Source organism: Eptatretus burgeri, chromosome 10, assembly GCF_056783735.1.
Source record: "Eptatretus burgeri isolate ZD-2024b chromosome 10, Ebu_testis_v1, whole genome shotgun sequence".
NCBI classification, from domain to species: domain Eukaryota; kingdom Metazoa; phylum Chordata; class Myxini; order Myxiniformes; family Myxinidae; genus Eptatretus; species Eptatretus burgeri.
This window is the reverse complement of record NC_140970.1, coordinates 96,509,193-96,526,692: the sequence shown is the minus strand read 5'-3', so window position 1 is coordinate 96,526,692 and position 17,500 is coordinate 96,509,193. Positions and strand designations below refer to the sequence as shown.

The 17,500-nt window shown below is 45.7% G+C and overlaps 1 protein-coding gene across 4 annotated transcripts in view; it reads left to right on the top strand.

The window, feature by feature from the left end:
* Positions 1-17,500, top strand: part of LOC147019200 (RNA helicase MOV-10-like) — a 132,130-nt gene that overhangs the window by 20,588 nt on the left and 94,042 nt on the right. The window contains exon 1 of one of the 4 annotated variants that reach the window (XM_085899527.1): positions 1,709-1,800. The exons of the other annotated variants lie outside the window; for them this stretch is intronic. Coding sequence (XP_085755653.1) covers positions 1,724-1,800 — 77 coding nt within the window. The 5' untranslated portion in view covers positions 1,709-1,723. Of the gene's footprint in view, positions 1-1,708; positions 1,801-17,500 lie in introns of those variants that run through there. 4 annotated transcript variants of the gene reach the window in all.

Here is a 17,500-nt window from a genome sequence, read left to right as displayed (position 1 = left end):
CCCGATAATTAATCGGAACTGTCGAGGTTGACGATAACACCGCTCGGTTATCCCGATAGTATGGAACGGGTCGCTTAAAGTGGCCCGAGTCCGGAGTCGACCTGCGGCGAGGTGCGATCGCCCGGTCTACCCTCCGTGTGGGTACTTAGGTCGGTAGAATTTGGCGAACAACCCTATCCCACGCGGGGGGCCGATTGGCACGATCGTGGTGAGGCCGAAAGGCCCACCCGTGACTAGTTCCCGGCGTTAGTCCGAGAGGGTCACGACAGAATTGTCCGTCCGGTGGGCGACGTGCCGCGATTCGAGTTATGTGGCCGCTCGCACGCCGGCGGGCGCGAATTCGCAACAATATCCATATATATCTAATATATATCCTGGTGTTGGCGCAGTGGTTAGGGCAGCGGCTTAGGATCCAAAAGGTCCTGAGTTCAAGCTCGTTCGTTGTTTGTGGGGATGTTGTTTGTGGGGATGTCCTGAGTTCGTTGTTTGTGGGGATGTTGGCAGTTGATGAGAAGGTGGTTGTGGTGATCGTGGTTGTTGTGGTTGGTGGCGCATTGTGGTGGTAGTAATGGCGGTTGGTCCAAAATAACGATAGTAAAAGAAAAACGGCTAACTCGAAGATCACAGCCGGGGTGACACGAATAAAAATCCCATTAGACAACGGTGGAGAAATCTAACTGAACACGGACTTATCGGCATAACTGAACTAAGGACCTATATGGTGTTCTGCGAATTTCCACAGCTGTAACAATATATATATATATATATATATATATATATATATATATATATATATATATATATATATATATATATATATATATATATATATATATATATATATATATATATATGAAAAAAAATTCTGTAATATTAACAGTGAAATAAAGAATTGTGGAGACAAAATACTTTTATCAATTTCAACTTATTTTTCGAGAAAATAGTGAGTTATTTGAAAAATGTGCAAAGGTGCCATTCTAAACCTGGTGTTGGTGTGAAACGGTGAAGGTGGCTGGTTGAAGATCTTTGGATCTTGACTTCAAGCCCCTGTCATGCTGTTAACTAACACCAGGTAATGTTGACTCAGACGAGGTCGGCAAAATGAGTACCAGCTTACTGGTAAAAGGGGGCACTGCCATGCTTCCAGAAAATTCAGCCAGCAACCATAGGCTGCACACGAAACAACAACATCGTTGGTTCTATTTTGTGCTTATCGTCAGTGAGGAAGTGCAGACTGTATTGTACATAGTTTTACAAACCGAGGTGGGGTTCAGGGTCACTCAGATGAGCGAGTGGTGAATTCCATCAATAAGAAGACTTTTAAACTACACACTACGCACACTTGACACCACAAAATACCGGATTGACAATGTTGCTGCATGTACATTCCTTAATGCTGCTCTCCCTTGAACAAGCCCATTTATGCCAAGTAATAATATCCCACTCTTCCTTCTAGCCAGGCTTTCGAGCAGGCTGTGCACTTCCATGAGATGTCACCCCCCATCCTTAGCCACAATATTTATTTCCCTCATTTACCCTTCCTAACCTTATCGTCTTACTTGGCAGCTGGTTGCTGTTTCCGTCCCTCTTTTTACCCCGTTTTTCTTGTTTGTTTATTCCCTTGCTTATTACCTCTGCCTGCCGATGGTTGGTGGGGTTGTGTTTTCAGCCTTGGCTGTCTGTCTTTGTTTGTTTGTCTGTGAGCAGGATATCTCAAAAGCTTATGGATGGATTCAGACGAAACCTGGTGGACAGACAGGTTGTGTGTGTGACAAGTACAAATTGCCTAGTGGACAGCAGGTTGGTGTGATATGCTTTGATGTTGGTGAAGATCCAGATCTGGATATGAGAATTTCTTTTTTTAATATTTTATAATGAAGTCTAAAAATATATATTGTATTGCACAGGACCTCAAACATTATGGATGGATTTGGACAAAACTTGATTGGTGAGTTGGTTACGTGAGAGAAGAGCAAGCCGATTAAATTTTGGTTCAAGGGGAACTCAAATTGAAAGGGGAAAGGGGAACCCAAACTCAATTTTTTTTTCATTATGAAAACAATTGAGAACCATGAATCACGGTTTAATTTGAAGGGGAAATTCAAAAAAAAATTTCGCCAATCAGAAAGTGTCGAATAAAGCCCTTGGCATGTCAATTATTGATTTCACCAGTGACGTCATGTTATGAACCCATCTTGATCCAAATGGCGGCTTACATTGAGAAATGGTGCATATCGAGCTCTAATTCCGATACTGATTCCACTATCATTAGCAACACTGATGGTTCTCAGAATGTTGAAATGGGATTTTGAAGGAACAGTTGAAGACATAATTAGAAATGGAAACTTGTGTGTGTGTGTGTGTGTGTGTGTGTGTGTGTGTGTGTGTGTGTGTGTGCGTGTGCGTGTGGGCGTTCGTGTGTGTGTGTGTGTGTGTGTGTGTGTGTGTGTGTGTGTGTGTGTGTGTGTGTGTGTGTGTGTGTGTGTGTGTGTGTGTGTGTGTGTGTGTGTGTGTGTGTGTGTGTGTGTGTGTTATGGAGCCGTATCGTTTTCAGCCTTGTGCAAGCGATTGAGAAAAAGAAGGTGGAAGTGTCAATGAAGATGAAAACGCTGGTCGCATGTTCACTTCACATCAGTAGGTTTTGATTCTCTGTTCAATTGGTGGTCTAAAAGAGAAATTTTGCATCAGTTGATAAATCGGTTTATATTGTTACAGCCCGAGGTTTGGGGCTCGCCACGAGGGGAAGCACCTGAGTTTCTCCCAAACACTTGGTTCTTAGGCTGCCGACCACAGATAACTCCGCTGTCCAATGAGCTGTAGTTTTTTTCACAGCCGAAGCCGCTTGACCGAGACTACAGGCCTAGCAGGGTTACGCTTCAATGTTTCCGCGATACCTTTCTATTCGCACGACAACTTAACTGGGGGCCACACCCTCGATGCCGTACCTGGTGATTTTCTTCCGAGTGGAACAGATAGGTGCAGTACTGGCTAACAGAGTAAATCAGGTGGGGTACAACTTCCTGTCTAACTATACTTGAACACTATGTCGGACCAATGAAGGAAAGGACAACCGAGACAGATTGGGAATAACACCCAATAATTATTTATACACACACAATCATTTAAAAGTGAGTATGTAGAGGCACAAAAGAACAGATTTAACTCTCACACATAGTCTTTTCTTACACAATCTTATTTTCATAAAAGACATGGCCATCATTCAATCTCGGGAGAAGAAGAAGAAGAAGAAGAAGAAGAAGAAGAAGAAGAAGAAGAAGAAGAAGAAGAAGAAGAAGAAGACCTGATAAAAGAAAAGTACAAAGTGTGGGGTCCACTCCTTTTTCCTCACCTTACACAGCCCAACGGGGCTGTGCCAGTCAAAATGTGGGGGAGGATGGGGAAGATGGGCAGTGGCGATGCAGTGCAATGGGACACACAGCCATGTCTCTGAGGTGTCCAGACCCAGTCGGCAAGTCCTCTCTGGCTTGCAAGATATGTAATGGCAAACAGCTCACCCCATTTCTGCTGGACCCCCTGTGTCCAGCAGCTCCCCATGAACCAAACTGTTCTGGGATTTTTATACTGCCCTCCTTTGCACGATGGGCTATCTCACTCTCCATACACTGTGCTCCTCGCTGGGCAAGCTTCTTGGCATCTCTGTCCATCCACTGCCTCAGCTTCTGCCTCTCTTGATCTGGCTTTCTCTACCATACACTCCTGTCTTCTTCCTCCTCCTATAGCTTTCTCCATCTCAGCTTGTGCGAGCCTCTTCCTCATTAGTCCACATCTGATGTGGGTGGGTAAATGATGCAGCTGGTGGGAAACACCACTGTCTCTGAATGAACTTTGAACGCAGCCCCCGCCCCTCCCTTCACGCACCCTAAGGCTGCGATGAGAGCCCCCGCTCCCTCCCTCACGCTCAAGCGTTTATTGTACAATGCATCACTGTAACGTGCCTGAGAGATGTGCCACATCCCACCGTGTATGGGAAAAGCATTGCACTTCGTGCCATGAACATGCATGTGAGAAGAGACACGGTCTCATACCGAGGGACGAAGGGATTGCTGGGGGTTGAGGGTAAGATCAATGGGGTAAAGGAGGGATTGTCAAAACGAGGGTTTATGCAGGGTATTATTGGTGGATTGAGAAAGGCAGAGGGGTGAAGGAGGGATTGTTGAAAGGAGCAGGGGAAGAAGGGAAGACACCAACCCGGGGAAATATAAACGAACCTCAACGTGCACCCCCCCCCAAACCCCGAGACAATGGGACAAGGTCTATCTAATCTACACATACACTAAAGAAATAACGAATCCTCGGGTCTCCTACATGTCAATGTATGCTCTCCCCCGGGGTACGTTTCCAAGACCGTAACATTACCCCCCTGTCCTTACTAGACTCGTCCCGAGTCTGCAAACTCTTGTGCACATATCAGCTCTAGTTCCCTATAATACGGTTTACCTCACCTATCCCCTGCGTGTGACAATGCATGCATGTCCCGCCTTTGAAAATAATGAAAACTAATGTGTTACTTTACTCGCAACACATTCACATGAGACAGTTCTAAGTGCAATTCTATACCTAAACACATATCAGGTGGACGTAAACATTTTTACAATTATTTACATACTTCATATTGGTTTGATCCCTAGTATGCAAATGCAAATTAAAAAAAAAAACATGCTCATCACCCCTCTTCTGAGCAACAGGTTGTCACCAAATGGTCCTGCGCTGTTGAAGACAGTCCTTGGGGGGAGGTGATTGGGCAAAAAGGAAACGCAGGTGGGACCACATGGCCGTTTGTCAGTTGCAGCCTTCATTACCCACGTGGCCCATATTGAACAAAGATCTTCTTTGGCCTGGAGGGCATCATCGTGGGGCCATGGTAGGGGTAGACTACCCTCCAGCATCTGGGGATTATTCCGCCCCACTTGCGGCAATGGTGAAGAACTGGGCCACAACAAGTGGTCCTTGGCACAAATGTTGAAGAATGGGGCCACACAAAAGTGGTCCTTGGAGATGACTTGAAGAACAGGGCCACAAAAAAGTGGTCCTTGGAGATAACATGAAGAGTAGGGCCACACAAAAGTGGTCCAGGGAGATGACTTGAAGAACATTGCCACAAAACAGTGGTTCTTGGAGATGAACTTAGGGAGGCGTAATGAGGGCAACAGGTGGGACGACAGGCACACCATGGCATAGGTAAAGGCAAACGGCAAGCCAGGCCTGGCAGACGTCACTGGCTGGCCTCTCGGTGCACACATACTTTAGGGAGGTGGTGGTGTTGCCATCTGATCTGAGAATGGGCTCGGCCCTAACCTAACCATTCCCCCCCCCCCTAATCTCATGGGCCTATCCTCATCATGGTCTGTGCCCCCCAGTCCCTATCCATGCCTGCTTTACCATAGTCCCCCTCTTTAATTTGTCCCTATGTCTTCTAACTAGAATGTCTGTCTCTTTGGTTCCCCTAATTTGGTGCTAAATTCCTCATAAAATACATCTAATCCCCAAAGGATCCCTTAGGAAAAAATGTGGATCTGTGGGAACCTCAGTGCAACTTTGAGATACCTTTGCAGGTCCCATGGCTTCTCCAGGCGGGTGAATCCAGTGGCCGGTGGTTACCTGAGTGGTGCATTGTGTGAAAGGGAAAGACACCACTCCTAACTACTCTATCCATCATCACTTCAACAATTAAACTTCCCTGGGGCTTACCAATGTGTCTCTCTAAACTACGTGGTTCTAACAACTTAATTCACCCGTCACTCAATGCATTGGTGCTCACACGAGTTAGGGCCTTACCCTCTGTTTTTCTTCCGTGCCTCCGCACAATTTCCTGGCTGAGCAGTGTGGCTTGATTGGCAGGTCTGTACACCTGCCTACTCACACAATGGCACCCCTGGCATGCTAAGGCCACCTCCGAGCTTACCTCCTTCATTCCGTATTATAAGGGGAGCTCTCCCAGCATCCTCCTTGCTGGCTTCACTGGCAATTAGCGATGCAGATCCCTTCTCCATGGGTACCCAGGTCCATGCACAAATTCAGCATGCCCACCATGGGCTCACGGCCGACAGACAATCCAGCGCCCAGGGTGCCGCCTTCAACAATACTCACCTCTCAGGAGCCACACTCCCAGCCTGTCGATACTCTTTGCACACCTGCAAAACAAAAACATTCCAACACACGGCACCAACCACAGAACAACCTCCATTGTAAATTTGACTAAACCCCCGAACTAATTTTTTAACTAGCCCCAGGTATCCTTGAACAGGGCTTATTCCTTCCCAATCATTCCTTCACACCATACGAGCTGCACTCACATTCACTCTCGGGCCGCTGATCCGTATTCACTCCATCTTTGCTCATTCACATTTCCATACCTACATTCACACGAGCACCATCTACCTAACTAATTTCCACTGACCAACTCATTCTCACCCCGTCATCCCTTACACTACGCATGTTCCTTTTAACTCTACATCTTAAAGCGAGCTGCATCCCCACTGCATGTCAACCGTCTCTAACACTCTGTCTCTAGTACTCCCATCTCGTGATGATCCACTTTTCTCACGAATGCTCCTGTGCCACCATGGACGCAACTATTTCTAGTGCCCCCATGTGGGCATAACTATTACAACACTACCCCACTTCTAACTAATTGATCAGTCGCTAATGCTCTTTTGCCCTGTTATGAGGAGGTGTTTTTCACCCGCACCCACGTGGGCTGAAAAACTTGCTACTCTATTGTACTCTACTCTAATGAGCCCCCCCCCCCTTCGGGATTCCACAGAGATGTTCAGCCTATCTTCCGCCTCTAAGGTCGGAGGGATCCACAAGGGCGTCTCGTCACAAACAACTACGATTCACTTTGAACCGGATAAGTGAGACAGAAATAGCATGGGTGAAGGGGCTCAAGGCTGCCCCCCTTCCAGGGAGGAGAGCAGGCATGGACGGTCAAGTAGGCACAATGAAGAGGAAGCAGGCATGGTCAAGCAGGCAGCTGGTGTTTGCATAATGTCCCAGCTACCAGACACACAAGCCAAGAGCACAGCTCGGAGCATGCAGCACCAGAGCAAGAGCACAAGAGATCGAGTGAAGTGCTAGCAAATGCTTTTTTGCCACAATTCCCCCTTTCTCACCTATTGATCACTCACGGCCAATCACAGCACCGTCGGGGTTTCTGCCCCCCCTCCCCCAAAGGGCCCCACCAATCATGGCTTGGGGGGTTAGTTGTCCCCATGTTAAGGCCCAGTCACACCTTGACGTTTTAGCCAGCAATGGCAACGTATCAAAATGTATGTAAAACGCTGGCTTACGCTGAACTTTTGATGTTTTTTTTTAAAGATTCGGACGTATTCATAACGAGTTGATCGTATGCATAATATATTAGTAACGGACACAGAACGTTTCGTTGTCTTATAGATAAGTTATACCAACGAATGCTTAGCGTGTTGTCGGCGTTTACAACCTATGCCCAACGATAGTCTAACTTATGCATAGCGCGCTCCACGTATCGCCGACGATCACGTGGCGTAGCCTATTAAAAGGCTGCCGCACAATGATTCAAATCATAACCGCCGGAGAAATGGAAGTGTCAACATCGCAGTCACACCTTGACGATTTGGCCAGCGTATGCCGACCTCTGAAAAATGCGTCTAAAACGCTGGCACAATTCGAATACGGTATGGGTAAGTTTGGTATACGTGAATAGAACGCTAAAGTACGCTCTCATACGTTGTCGTAAGTGGAGTACGTCTTGTACTTTTAAACATGTTAAACATTTTACGACGTACTTGCCGTATGCCTCACACATTCCGCATGCGATGGGAATAAGTTGTAGGCACGTTATGCAATCGTTGGCACACGTCGACAAAAGTTACTTGTAAGTTACTCATAAGTCGAAACACGTCAAGGTAATGGTTCGCGTCAGTGTTCCAGACTCCCTGGTTTTTTTTTCTTTTCTTCGGTATGACGGTGATGTTGACACTTCAATTTCTAGTGCGGTTATAATATAATATAATATAATTAATAGGCTGCCGCTCAACGATTTAAATCGTAACCGCACGAGAAATCGAAGTGTCAACATCACCGTCATACCGAAGAAAAAAAAAAAAACCAGGGAGTCTGGAACACTGACGCTCACCATTACCTTGCCGTGTTTCGACTTATAAGTAACTTACAAGTAACGTGTGTCAACGATCGCGTAACGTGCCTACAACACGTTACTCATAGGTTAGAAATAAGTTTCGGGTACGCTAAACATTACCTCGACGTGTTTCGACTTATGAGTAACTTACAAGGAACATGTGTCGACGTGTGTCAACGATCGCATAACGTGCCTACAACTTATGGCCAGCATTATGCGGAACGTGTGAGTCATACGCTGGATACGTCATAAAATTTCAAGCATGCTAAAATTTGAGGACAACCGCAAAGTACAACGATGAAAGCCAGCGTACAACGACGTATGGCAGTGTTTTTCAGCGTGCTCTCAATGTTTTCAAAACTTACCCATAACGTATTCGATGTGTGCCAGCGTTTTGGACAAATTTTTCAAAAATCGGCATAAGCTGGCTAAAACGTCAAGGTGTGACTGGGCCTTTAGGAACAGCATAACAATCGGTTTAAAGTTCTTCATTGGAATTGAGATTTTCATCATAATGTAGTCTTTTTTTTTCTCGTAAGTTGTACCCTGCCCCCCACCACACATCCCCCCCCCTCCCCGTGCCAAGTGGAACCAGCGAGGGACCTGATAAAACGGCATTTAGTAAATAGTGAATGTAATTATTTGTTTGATACATACCAGTTTTTTTGATGTTGACTTATTACTGACTATATTTTGCCTCGTAGTCAGGATGGCAAGTGATGGATTTTTACTTACGAAATCTAAAGATTTCGTAAGTACATTGATGACTTCCGTCATCTGTTTGTGTGTTTGTGTGTTTGTTTGTGTGTGTGTTTGTTTGTGTGTGTGTTTGTTTGTTTGTTTGTAGGCACGATAACTCGAGAACAGAAGAAGCTACCAATGTCAAATTACACCACGTGATTCAGGAGGGTGATGGCTTGCGCTGATTATATTTTGGTCAAAATCGGTCAAAGGTCAAGGTCACAGTGAGGTCAAACATTCCATTTTTGATGGTTTGGTACAGAATCATCGTAGAAACTTCTGGTTTGCGTCGCTACCTTCTCTCGAGGCTGCTTTTATTAGACAAGGTCAGAGGTCAAGTTGATGATTTCATAAGTACCAGTCTATGACTGCTTGTTTATTTATTTATTTTAAGCAGAATATTTATCAAAAGTCAGTGCTCAGGCAGTTATAGTCGATATTTTTTGTACGCTTATAACTGACGCTGATGTAGGAAGATGGCGTGGAGCAGGATCACTCGATTTATTTATTTTTTGAAGAAGAAAAGAAGATAGAAGGCCCAAAGTCTTGAAGGACCTCCTGTAAATATGGGACAGTAAATATAGTCAACCATAAATGACTGGATGGTTATATCATGGAGGACATAGCAGTTGGGGCAGGAAGATTATCCTCCACCCTGAAGGTCATTAATCAGCCAGTTGGGTTTTCACTGACGATCCAAAAGTGACGGGGCAGTTCTCCTGCAACAAATTTGACTTCCTGTAGCTTTGAATGCAAATCTGTAATACTGCTGCATTCGGTTGGATCTGAAGATCTGAAGCTGAATAGTTTACCTTCAGTTGGATCTGAAGGTAAGCGTTCATAAAGAGTATGCTTCCTGCTGTTGGACATGAGATGTGGATGAGGTTTCAAGCTTCAGTTCTTCATCAGAGTAAAAGATCATACCTTATCATTTTCCTCAAATTAAAGGCTTACGCTGTATCACTGAATCAACTGCATCTCATTTCTCATGGTGGGAAACAGTCTTATCGCCATTCAGTTGATAGAATCCATTGTTTATATTGTCCAACAATGCAGGTCCGGAGCTTTCATGGAGACTAGTCTTCAGGTATATGTAGAAAGAGCCTCTTCCAAGTGCACACTCTCAGCATGCTTGCAAAGCACTCATTTGTTAGATAACAGATGCTTCCTCAGAAATTATTTTATCCTGTCTTTCCCCTTGTGCTTTCATTTGCCCAAATTTGTGCTGTACAAACTGCAGTCATTGGGGACCTCCTTACTGTTCTCCCCGACATGAAAAAGAAAACCACAGCCATTTGTCCAATAGGAAGCAATGCGGTTACTGCAACAGACAACGCATTTACAATGACACTTTAACAAGATTAGGGCATTGTATTAAACACATGAACACCGTGATGTGCACGAGGCTGCAGTCTGATGTATAAACGATGTTGTTGCACTCGTGTTGGTATGACGTGTTATCAGGATAGAAATCCTTACCTGTGTGGCTGTCATCACCTTTTCCACCTCGTCTCAGTCCAGACAATCCAGTACCAGCTTCTCTAAAGCTTCGACAACTGGATGTTATTCATAGAATACTTGCCCCACGCAGTCTTGAGAAGGACTTTCAAGCCAACTCTTCGGGCAACAAATTTGTAATTGCATCCATCTCCCTTTCCTCGGTAAATGTGGACAAATTACACTTTGAAAAGTCTGCTGTAAAGTACATTCATAAGCCTTCACAAAGTAGCTTTTATTCTCGTTCTCAAGTGTTTTCATCACTACCCAAGGCTGATAAAGATGCCAGAATAGATCGATAAAGTATATATATCAGGAGATCGTTAAAACACCAAATTGACTTGTCCTTCTTCTCTGTTTCTTTTTTTTTTTTCCCCACCAGCTGAGTACAATAAAAGCTGCAGCCATTGCAATGATTCAAATTTCTAACAGAAACGTGACTAATTGGTTAACCCGGCCTTTCGCTTCGTGCATGCAGGCTTATAATATCATAATAAAGTTCAAACAGACTCGGTGGCCCAATGGTTAGAACGTCTGCTCTGAGTTTGGTAAGTTGGTGGTTTGAACCTTTCCTGAATCATTCCAAAAACTTTTAAAATAGTATGTGCTGCTTCCTTTCTTGATTGACGCTCAGCATTTGAAAAGATTAGAGTACGGACAAACTGCCATAGTTTAGGCTTCATGTGCTGAATGACCTCCTCCGGTATCTTTATACCAAAGTTTTTGTTTTATTTTATTGTGATCTGGTCTATTCTGTGGTTTTTTTCATTTAAAAAAAAAAAAAACATTCTGGCCTACTATATGAGCTTGCTGTTTGTTGAGTGTTTAACTTGATTCTTTCTTTAGTGGTTGGTGTGGGTTCAATTGCCACAGCTGCTCATTCAAACCATTGCGGGCTTAGCGAGCATGGTGAATATGCCAGACACAGCTCAGCGTGAGTTGAGAGAGGCCTTTGTCCACTATTGTTTAATGAGGTTGTTTCGAGTTTTTTTTTAATTCTATTTTATCTTTACTCTTGTGGATTGCAGTGTTGTCTTCTCCCAACCAGTTCATCATAATACACCCAAACATGTTAGCGCCACTGCTTCATGTTAGTGCCACAAACATCCAGTTTTCTTACTCTCATTCCCTCACCTCAGCCTTGATTCCTGACAATCAACATTTCACTTTTCTTGCAGTGTGACCAAAGTTCGTTCATTTATCCAATAAGTCCTTGGTTTCCAATCTGGCATCAAAACTCTCTGTAGGACACAGTAAACACTACTGCCCAGAGAGCAAACACACTTGAAGATAGCAAGCAGTGAGATTGGATACAGGCGAAAGAGGAATAAGCACTTTTGGGGTTGGTTTGTCCTTGTGATGATTACAATGTTTGAGAAGTTCTGAGTTTTTATTTTTATTTTTTTGTATACCTTGTTGAGGCTCGTGTGAGAGCTAACACACAACGCACAGCAAGGGGCCGAAGGGGGGCATGAGACGAGGGGCAGGAGTGGGAAGGACAAAACAGTGGGGAACAGTGGGGAACAGTGGGGAACAGTGGGGAACAGATTAGGAGATCTGTGGAAGGGAGAGGGATGGGGTGGGGAACATGGGGAATACAAGATGGACATTACAGGGACTTTCAGGAAGGAAAGCATGGAATTTGAAGGAGGTGGGCTTGGGTGGATTATCAGGGGTAGAAAAGATCGAGGATTTGGATGGGGGAGAATAAGAGGTGGTGGTGAACAGCTGTTTTGAAGACCTGGAGGGAAGAATGGGATTGAATAGAGTGAGGGAGTTTATTCCAAAGGTGGGGAAAAAGAGGAATGAAAGAGTGAAGGTGAGCAGTGAGTCGTGATTTTGGTAGCTTTACCAGAAGGGGGTTGTTGGTGGACCTTGAGCTCCCTGCGGAAATATGGTGGGGACAAATCGCAGAGAGAGCAGGGGGGCGAGGCTGGAGAGGAGACGGTAGAAGACAGAAAGACCACAGACCTGCCTGCTGTGAGAGAGTGAGAGGCCCAAAGACTTAGCCTCATTGCGGGAGATGCCAATGATCCGAAATGCCTTGGTTTCCACAGCATGAATCCGAGAAAGGTGGGAGGCAGGAGCACCAGCCCAGAGGGGAGAGCAGTACTCCATCAGGCTACAGACAAAAGCTTTGTAAGTGGTCAGGAGCCCAGGTGGGCCGAGGAAGGACTTTGCACGACGGACGATTCCCAGTCGGCGACTGGCTTTGGAGGCGAGGTTTAAAATGTGGCTTTCCCAGTAAAAGTCATGGCAGATAGTGAGACCCAAAAGCTTGAAAGAAAGGACTTCTTCCAGAGGATTGTTGAGAAAGTGGATGGGGGGGGGGTGGGGGTTCTAAATGGTCCTTTTGGAGGGACATCGTGAGAGTGTGAGATTTGTCCAGATTGAAAGACATGTTCCACGTGTTGAACCAGTTTGATTTTATCCAGATCTGCAGTGAGCGAAGAAGCTGCTGCTTGCCGGCCTGAGGGATGACCGATGGTACGGCAGAGGGTGGAGTCATCAGCAAAGAGATATAGAGGATTTTCCAGAGTCGGAGAGATCATTGATGAAAACCAGAAAAAGAAGAGGGCCCAGAACGCTACCTTGAGGAACTCCAGCCTGGACAGGAAGAGGGGATGAAAGAACTCCACTTGGAGTTCCTGAAAGAGTTCCTCTGCAACTGGACCTGACTGCATTTGCACTGTGATCCTGCAAGAACTGTGCTTTGGCGTTCTTTCCTCATCATTTTTCAGATTTTTCTCATATGGTCTCTGACCTTCATCTCAGAAAGTTGCAAACACAACCCCTATTCACAAGAAGACTTTCTCATCTGATTCACTTAACTACAGACTGGTGCCAACGATAGGCTCAAGGTAATTTAATTCTCAATTTAATAGACCAGTTCACCCCAGAGAGAGAACATCTACTGACATGCCAGAAGAGCTTTTGTTTAACAACTGTTTAGCCAGAAGAGCCTTTTTTTAAATTTAAATAGGTCCTGGTTGCTCCTAGAACTGTTTTGTGGACTACAAACAGGTTAATGTGTGGCAGGCGTTTCCTGTTGCTCAGGATGCATGCAGCAACAGTTGGTGTGATACTTCCTTCCTGGTACTTACTACAGTGATGGGGTCTGATCTCGACTTCATGTCTTGTAGGGTTTGACCAGTTCATTCTGGGGAGGAACTTTTGCTCCTCACTGTCATGGGAACCTACTCTTATTGAGGACTAGCTGAAGTACCCGGTAATACCCGGGAAATTTGCCCTATTCTCCTCACGCTAGTTAGACTGAGGCATTAGTTGTATGGAGAAAATTAGGAAGGCTTCTTTTATTCCTCAGATTTATGGAAGGAAGGCTTTATGCTGCCGTAATCCTCAGATAGGTCATTGTTGAAGGCGGCCTTGAGCCACTCAATGTTTCTAGCAGCATTGGCAACTGTCCTTGATGTCTTGCCAAAACCCGGACCTAGAAAGCTGGAATGTGAGTTTTGTGCTTCTCTCGCCCGTCGGTGTGACGCTCTATTTGCCGTTAGGCGACTCTCTCTCTCTCTCTCTCTCTCTCTCTCTCTCTCTCTCTCTCTCTCTCTCTCTCTCTCTCTCTCTCTCTCTCTCTCTCTCTCTCTCTCTCTGTCTCTCTGTCTCTCTGTCTCTCTGTCTCTCTGTCTCTCTGTCTCTCTGTCTCTCTGTCTCTCTGTCTCTCTGTCTCTCTGTGCAGCGGACTCCGCTTGCCTGGCTCTTTCATGAGCAGATCGATCAGCGGTTTGCTGTTGCCGTGCGCTTGCAGTTCAAGAATTCAAATAACAGGAGGAGAATGTGTATGTTTAAAAAGTCAACGAATACGAACATTTTGTATTTCAAAAAACCCGAGCGTTTTTAACCATGGAGCCTTTTGTTATGATTAATACGCCGGCGCACTATTCGAAAGCCATTTTTTTTTCTAATGGAAATTTTATTTATTTTATATATATATATATATATTTTTTTTTTTTTATATATATATTTTTTCATTTTTATGGAGAGCCACTTAGTGCATCCTGGAGCTGAATGTTAGTTCTATATATGTGTAAAGTTTCATCAAGATCGGTTCACTGGTCTAGGAGCTTATTCGTTACAAAAAACAGACAGACAGAAGGACTGCCATTTATATCGTAGATTGATCCGATTGTATGACCATGCATTCTGGCCCGTCAGAGATAGGCTGTGTGCGTTTCGTCATGGGACAGTCTTGTTGGACTGTGTACCTTGGCCGTGGGGTTAAAGTACATGTCCCAAGTTCTGTTTAATTAAACTTGATCTTTTTTTCACCTTCATAAGGATGAGGACCAACAAGCCCTGAACACACGTATCCGTGAATGTTCACTCCCTGGGATGGACTGGTCTATAAAATGGAAAATTAAATTCTCTTCCTGGTATTGGCTGCACTTCAATCCTACAGAGATGTGGGGGCTGTAACTCTGCTAACCCCATGCCTAATAGGTGGAGCCGATGAAACTGTTTGGTCAGAAGAACCTTTTTTATACGCCTGATATGTATATATATATATATATATATATATATATATATATATATATATATATATATATATATATATATATATATATATATATATATATATATAGTGTTACAGCTGTGGAAATTCGCAAACCACCATTCAGGGCCCGAAGGTGAGATAACTCTCAGTACATGTGTAGTTAGCCCCAAACCCGTTGTTTAAAGGGAATTTATGTGATTCATTCGGGCTGCGGCGCTTTGAGTTAGGCGTTTTTCTGTTCTATCTTTATTTTGAATTAACCGCCATAACCATCAAACCACCACCAAAAACCCTCCACCACCCTCACCTCTCTCCTTCTACGGCCATTCCCGCATCACCTGTGAACACTGAGCGTCGGGCTGTCCTGGGCTCGTTCAGCGAAACGCACCGAGCCACGAGTGCAAATAGCGGCCTTTCCGAGGGAAAATTCGGATCAGGAATGCTACACGCCCACTTCTGATCCGTCCAATCAACAAGCGCGGAGCAGCTTGGCCCCACCTCCAGGCACGACCATGTGAAATCGAAATATGCAAATTCTAGGATCAGGGGAGGTTCACGCCCCTTTTCCTCCGTCCAATGGGCGAGCGTGGCTCCGCCCCCGAGCTCATCCTGATCCGGAAATTTGCATATGGGTTCCCCTGCCGGCCTATAAAGCGCCAAGCGCAGAGAGTTTTGGGAGAGTCAGAGTGGAAGAGCAGAGAGTTTTGAAGGCAGAGAGTTTTGAAAGCAGAGAGTTTTTGGCAGTCAAGTCGGGTTGGAGAGCGGAGTGGAGTCGGGAGGCGAAGGCGTCAAGGTGGTTTCTGCAGTCGGCTGAGGAGAATTGTAGGAGGAGGCCAAGGAGCTTGGGTCCGAGGCAGGGAAGACGGAAGTCGGCGACGAGGTCGCGGTGGGATTGCTCATCGCGGGACCCAAGCCAGCCAGCTATTCTCCTCCCTCAGGGCATCAACAATTTCCCCCCTTTCCCCCGCGCTGAGATAGTGCAAAAAGGGGGCCTCGTTCCCACCCCACTCCAAGCGGTGCCAACGAAACCCGCAAAGGAGCACGAAGTCGGGGCACCGCCGGGCAGCCACATTTGCGTCTCATCACGAGGACGCGGGTTGGACCCACCCGGTCTCGCAGACCTGACCGCTCCTTCAGGTCCCGCGCACACATTGGCCTATGGGCCCGTCTACCCCCTTGCCTATGAGGGTGGCTTCTTTCCTTTGCTTTTGAGTAAATGTCTATCGGCACCGTCTGTGAAGTAAAACTGTATAAGTGTTGCCGTGTGTTCACGTATTCGGTCGTAGCTCTGCATTGTTTTTGTTTTAAATTGATATATGTGCATTCTGACTGTTTGACTGTATATGTGTGCTTTTCGTGGGCGGGGTAATAAATGTGCATTATGTTGAATTGTTCCCCGTTTTGCTGCGTCCTTTCCTTCATTTGAATCTCCATCTTGCTTCACGTAAAGTGTTCGTAGTGGGCTTAATACGCCCGATAATTAATCGGAACCGTCGAGGCCGACGATAACACCGCTCGGTTATCCCGATAGCATGGAACGGACTGCTTAAGCAGTTTGTGTCCGGAGTCGGCCTGCGGCGAGGTACGATCGCCCGGTCGAACATCCGCGCAGGTACTTAGGTAGATCGAATTTGGCGAGCGACCCTATCCTACACGGGTAGCCGATTGGCACGATTGTGGTGAGGTCGAAAGGCCCACCCGTGACTGGCTCCGGGCGATAGTTCCCGGAGGGTCACGATTGAATTGTCCGTCCGGTGGGCGACGTGCCGCGATTCGAGTCACGTGGCCGATCGCACGCCGGCGGGCGCGAATTCGCAACAATATATATCGGGGCGTATTATGTGATACCGGTCGTCTGTCTGTCTGTCCGTCCGTCCGTCCGTCCGTTCCTGTCCGCACTCTAACTCCCAAAGTTTTCAACTTTCACATTTCATATTTGGTACATAGGTACAGACTGTGGAGATGGTGTATCGCGATATACGTTCGTCATCTAAAGTGGTTGCCATGTAGTAGCACAATTCTGTATATTTAAATTTGTAGTTGTTCCTGGCTGCTCCTAGAACTGTTCAGTGGACCACAGACAGGTTAATGTGTGGCAGGCATTTCCTGTTGGTCAGGATGCATACAGCAATAGCTGCTTTGGCACTTGCTTCCTGGTACCTATTGCAGTGATAGGGGTCTAATCTCAACATGTATTGACTGTTGTCAGGCCTGCCTAGTTGCCTGGTTTTAATCCTGACAAACCACTGTCAAAATGGTTACGCCAGTCCGGATGTTCCAAGCAGTGTCGCAGGCCCATACTTCGGTGGAACATCTGAGCCGGCTAAACGATGTACAGGTACTCTCAGGCCTGGCAACTAAATGGCGGTATGAGTGCCGGATGGATGCGGTGCGTGGTACTGTTCATGCTGGGTGCTAATTGCCTGAACCCAGTTTGTCCTTTCATGGATGTTTATAACTCCTATAACCAGCAATCAAGACACTCAAATCATCCCGTGACCAAGTGGATTTATAATATGTATTGAAACAAGCAAAAAGCGTGGGAATACACAAGGAAGCATTAAAATTATTGGGACCCAAAACCCTTACACACTCCCGATTCAACG